The 6,000-nt window shown below is 39.8% G+C and overlaps 1 protein-coding gene across 1 annotated transcript in view; it reads left to right on the forward strand.

Annotated features, from left to right (window-relative positions):
• LOC307118278 (zinc finger SWIM domain-containing protein 6) overlaps nt 1-6,000 on the forward strand; it is a 110,145-nt gene that overhangs the window by 95,493 nt on the left and 8,652 nt on the right. The window contains exon 10 of the mRNA XM_079803854.1: nt 4,042-4,177. Within this exon, the coding sequence (XP_079659980.1) occupies nt 4,042-4,177 (136 nt within the window). The remainder of the gene's footprint in view (nt 1-4,041; nt 4,178-6,000) is intronic.

Genomic DNA, 6,000 nt, shown 5'->3' on the forward strand with positions numbered 1-6,000 from the left:
CCAGCTGTAAACAGGGCCTCGGAAACGGACTCTTTCCCAATGCCCTAGAAACCATTCGGTGGCGTGTTTTGCAGGGGCAAGGACCATTCTTGTTGTCTTCAGAAATCCGAGTTGTTTTCCTAGTTTAACAAAGTTTGAGACTCTATCGAGTTACATTTCCCTGAGAGCGGTGTGTTCAGAAAGTGCTCAGTGGTGGACGAGGCTGTTTGTTTCGCTCGCGGCTGGTGTTGGGAGTAAAACGAAACGGTCTTTGCCTACAGAGCCGCCTCTGAACGCCACTGGGTTGTTTTGGAAGAATGAAGAGAACTGATAAACTGGCCCGCTGTGTGGATTCCTCCACCCTGCATAAGCCAAGAGCGTGACGGGGGCACAATAAACAGGAAGGCACGTATTCTATTGGCTGCAGGGTTTGGGGGAGTTCTGGCCAAATGTGAAAATCCATCAAAACAACAAGAGCGTTCTCACACGGAGAGACATCCAGAGCATGCCACCCCCTTCCAGCACACGCTGTAATAGAGTTAGCATGCTCAGCTGTTCTGTGTGTGTGTGTTTTTAGTTAGTAACTTTAGCAAGACGTGACTGTAGCTCTTTTCCAAGTCTAGTGAGCTGCCCTGCTGTCTACTGGCTACATAGGCAGATACTAAAGTTCACTCATATTACTGTGAATGGGAGAATGTGCAATATGGCAGAATAAGTCCAGCCAATTGGCAAATGGTAACGTCATGGCGTAACTGTTTCTATGGGAGCTTCTAACGGTGGCCGCAGTCAATGTCCTGAGATGCACTTCATTGGTTTTACCAACCTGAAATATATGGTTTTTTTAATACTATTTGATAGTAATAAGCAGTTTTAAATGTGAATTTGGTTAGCAATTGTTTTAAATTTCAGGAGGGATGCACAATATATAGTTCATTTTTAATGTTATCGTTATCGGCCCGAAAATAAACATTTACAAATATATTAAAGCCGATAAATCTCTTCAGATGCTCACTGTTCATCATGATGGGTTTGAATTGCTTGAAATATGATTGGAGTCACTTCAAAAAAGGAAAATACAGTTCAGAGCAACATGAGCAGCTCAAGTCTGTCATTTAGACGACATAACATTATCATCAGAACATCATAATTGTGTGTTTGGGACATGGCTTTAATGCTGAGACTTTTGATTTTGTAATCAGGCTCTCAAATATTATATAAATGTGTATTTATCAGCCAAAATATCAGTTATTGGCTTTCAAATATAAAGAATTATGAATTATCATATCGGACAATTTTTTTTATATTGGTGCATCCCTACATTTCAGTGTGTGTATATATATATATATATATATATACATTCAAACCAAAAATTATTCAGACACCAGATATTATTTTGTATATATTTTTAACTAGTGTGTGTGTGTGTGTGTGTGTGCAGGACACTATAGTTCATTTCTGTAAGTGAGGATAGCAAAATAAAGTCAACTGTGACGTATTATACCCAGTAATTCCAGTAAAATTGATAAGAATGTGGGAGCCAAATGATTCCGACACTTTGACCTGAGCATGTTTTGCTTCAGTGTTTGTTCTTTAATTGCTAATGTGACCTTTGACACCACAGACTGAACAAAATGAAGCATTGCTTGGTCATTGGTTGAGCTAAACTGGTATTATCTAATTGTGTAGTTAAATCTAACATCTGATTGTTTGATTGTAATCCATTACATCCATTTCTATCAACGTTATCTGACGTTATCAAGATGAGTTTGTTCTGACACAGTTTAACTCGGAGTATTTATCATTTTTTTTATTATAGTGAATAAACTGTGATAATGTGAGAAAATGTTGAAGGTTCGACTAGATAGAAGCCCAAAATAATCCCTTGAAAGACATTTGTTGCTAAGATAACAACTTGATGCTCTAATAAGCATGAAAACAGTCAAATTAATTTTTTATATGAAATATGTAGTCAATGCTTTTTTTTCCCCTCAAAGGCATTCTGGGAAGGCATTTGCTCTGCAGTATACATGCGGTGCTGTTTATAATTGAGCTAAAATAAGAGATGTGATAAACATGCACGGCAGAGAAGGCAATCCCAGAATGCACTGCGACAAGCTCAGTTTAAAAAATGAACCCTTGATGGCTAATTAGTTGAGATAAATATCAATTAAATATTTAATTATACAAATATTTGCGTTTAATATTAGTCTCTCATGCAGTCTCTGACTGTGTAAGCGTCACACATGAGGTTTATTTCGGTTTAGATGCAGCGTGTATGAATGTTTATTTCGGTTACTCTGTGTCTGTCTGTACGTGTGTATTTGTGAAGTGGCTTGTTGGTCACAAATGATCTCTCACATATGGCTTTATACTGTAGGCAAGTGTGATTAAAAGGCCTGCGCTCTTGAAAGTGGTTTGAGGATGAGGAGGGGGAGGGTGTGTAAAACGATCTGTAAGCAGATTACCCACGATGCAGCACAACACCACAAGCCCATCTCAGCCTGGTTTTGGTGTGTTTGGCCTGGAAATGGATGGGATGTTATCCGTGTGCGCTTTTGATGTTAGAGAAAAAAAAACCCACGGTGATAATGCGTGCTGGTATTTGAAGCACAATGCAAACACACAGCACTTTATGTGATTTTGATGCGTCATGCAGAAGGGCATCTTGGGTGTGTGTGCGTCACTGAAACGGGAACCTCCTAAGGCGTTTCTTTCCCACACTCTTGCACCCTGTTTGCACCAACAAATCTGTGCATTTCTAACCACATCTCACAGCTTCTGCATGTGTTAAATCTTCTGAAAGTCAGGCATCAAACACTCTTCTGCTGGGAAAAGTCGTTTTAAACACATTTCACAGAAGTTTTACATCTAAAGACATTGATTAGTACTTATTAATGACTAAATAACTGGTTAAACAAGATGCATAACACCTTCTAAGAATAATGAAATATTTGATTTGTTTATTTGCATGTCATGTGACCATTAACCGACATCAGCAAACCATTAAAATATGATGTTAAATTGACATATTAACTCTATAAAGCCTGACATATGAAATAATAGTGTGGTTTTTTTTTTAAATAATGAGAATTTAAAATCTTTTTGAATATATTATATTTGATGCATCAGGCTTCTATGGCTCATATGGTGTGATATAGTGAGAATATGGAGGAAAAAATATGCAATTTGCTGCAGATGCTGATATTTATATGGGCAAAAAGTGATGAAATTCTGACGCTTTTAATGTCAATCAATGAGATCTTTAAAGCAGTAGAGCAGATACTGACATAAAATGCATATTAATATCAATCTGCCAATGAATCTGATGTTAAATTGACATATTAACGCTTTTTAAATAATGGAACAGTTTTTTGAACCTTAAAATCTTTTTGAATGTATTATATTTGATTCATCAGGCTTTTATGGCTCATATTGTGTGATTATAGTGAGAATATGGAGGAAAAAACAAAGCAAAAATATGCAGTTTGCTGCAGATGCTGATATTTATATGGGCAAAAAGTTATATAATTCTGATGTCAATCAATGAGATCTTTATAGCAGTATAGCAGATACTAACATAAAACGCATATTAATATCAATATCTGCCAATAATATATCCTAGTAAGATGATATTTAAATGCTTTAGCACATACTGCAATACAACGATGATTGAGAGATGAACAGATAAACCTTCCTTAAAAGCCTGATGATCATATTTGAGACTTGTGATATGGATAATGAAGTTGAGCTTCAGTCCAGCAAGTGTTCATCTTGAAATATTACTTTATAAAAAACAGTAAGGTTGAATGTACAGTTATAATAAAAGGATGTTTATTTGCTGAAAAAGTCTAAAATATCAATCAGGTGACCGAAAGCATGTCCTGCGACAGGTTTATCCGCAAAGTTTTGATCATTAAAGGCCTTAGAAATGTGTGCATCAAGTATCATACGGTAGGCTTTATAGGTTTAACATCTCAGGGGGGCTTCAAATGAATATTTAGGTCAATGCAACGGTTCCTGGAGGTTTGTGTGTGTCTCACCCAGTGTGTTTTCCTCTTGCAGGCGGGCCCTACAGTGGTTTGGGAGAGCTCATCTATAGAGAGAGCGTTCCGATGCACACGTTTGCCAAGTATCTCTTCACATGCCTCCTACCTCACGATGCCGAACTGGCATACAAAATTGCACTGAGAGCGATGCGGTGAGTTTCCACAGGCCACACGGGCGGCACGCCGCTGCCAAACCCGTCACGTCCACCTACTGGAGCGAACACACCCACGGCTGTGGCTTATTTTCCACTTCCGTCTCTTGTTTTTATCGCCTTTGCTCACCCTGAGCAGGCACAGTTACATCTCCACTGATTCTTAATGTGTGTGTGTGTGTGTGTAGGGCGTGAGGTTATCTGGGGCACCGTTTAATCAAAAAGCGCCTTTTGCTTGGAAAACTGCTAAATAATTCATGCCCACTGAAAATGAGTTTTTGAAAAAGTGTGAATAATAAATATGTGTCGTTGAGTCTAATTCGGGCTGCAGAGGTAATGCAGAGCGCTGCACACACACACACACACACACACACACACACACACACACACACACCCTCTCCACCCGCACACGCGTTTATGGCCGTTTGTCTGTGTGTACACACCCTGTGAGTGATAGTGAGAGTGTGTGTGAGTGAGTGAGTGAGTGAGAGTGAGTGAGTGTCTGTCTTTCTGTGTGTGTGTGTGTGTGTGTGTGTGTGTGTGTGTGTGTGTGTGTGTGTGTGTGTGTGTGTGTGTGTGTGTGTGTGTGTGTGTGTGTGTGTGTGTGTGTGTGTGTGTGTGTGTGTGTGTGTGTGTGTGTGTGTGTGTGTGTGTGTGTGTGTGTGTGTGTGTGTGTGTGTGTGTGTGTGTGTGTGTGTGTGTGTGTGTGTGTGTGTGTGTGTGTGTCTGAGTTTGTGTGTGTGTGTCTGAGTTTGTGTGTGTGTGTCTGAGTTTGTGTGTGTGTGTCTGAGTTTGTGTGTGTGTGTGTTTGTGTTTGTGTGTCTGAGTTTGTGTCTTTCTGTGTGTGTCTGTGAGTGTGTCTGAGTTTTTGTGTGTGTGTGTGTGTGTGTGTCTATCTGAGTGGTTGTTTGAGTGTCTGTGTCTGACTGTGTGTCTGTCTGTTAGTGTGTGTGTGTGTGTGTGTGTGTGTGTGTGTGTGTGTGTGTGTGTGTGTGTGTGTGTGTGTGTGTGTGTGTGTGTGTGTGTGTGTGTGTGTGTGTGTGTGTGTGTGTGTGTGTGTGTGTGTGTGTGTGTGTGTGTGTGTGTGTGTGTGTGTGTGTGTGTGTGTGTGTGTGTGTGTGTGTGTGTCTGTCTGTCTGTCTGTCTGTGAGTGGTTATTTGAGTGTCTGTGTCTGACAGTGTGTGTGTGTGTCTGTCTGTCTGTCTGTCTGTCTTTGAGTGTGTCTGTGTGTGTGTGTGTGTGTGTGTGTGTGTGTGTGAGTGCGCATGCGTGCGAGTGAGTCTGTGTGTGCGAGTTTGTGAGAGAGTGTGTGTGTGTTGGCAACAATTTTACATTATCAGCTGGGGTTATTCATGCACCTTTGAATATTTAAATTAAGTCTTTGTCAGCATGCATACACACACACACACACACACACACACGCATGCACAACGAGTGCATGAAACACAAGCAAAACGAATATCTGTGTTTATCGTTCATACAACCATTCTTGCATAAATTGATGTGTTTGTTTCAAAGCAACACATTTTACAAATTAAAAACAGAAATCAGTTCAGCTTGTTCTTATGTAAAGTGTGGCATTCACTTCAGTGTTTGTTTTGAAGATTGCATATATGCGCAAAATTGGAATTTGTGATAGAGCAGCATGTGTTCAAGTGAACAAAATCAGGCTTTCAGGCAAATTGGTGCAAAATACAAATGAGAGGTAAAGGTAGTGAATTTTAGTCACATGACCTAAACAAATCCGGCTACTGTGACCATTTATGCAAGAATGTTTTTCACGATTGATTTCCACTGAGCTTTCGTCGGTTGTGCTTGTGTT

The sequence above is a fragment of the Gobio gobio genome (genome assembly GCF_949357685.1).
Source record: "Gobio gobio genome assembly, chromosome: 22".
In the NCBI taxonomy this organism is placed as follows: Eukaryota; Metazoa; Chordata; class Actinopteri; order Cypriniformes; family Gobionidae; genus Gobio; species Gobio gobio.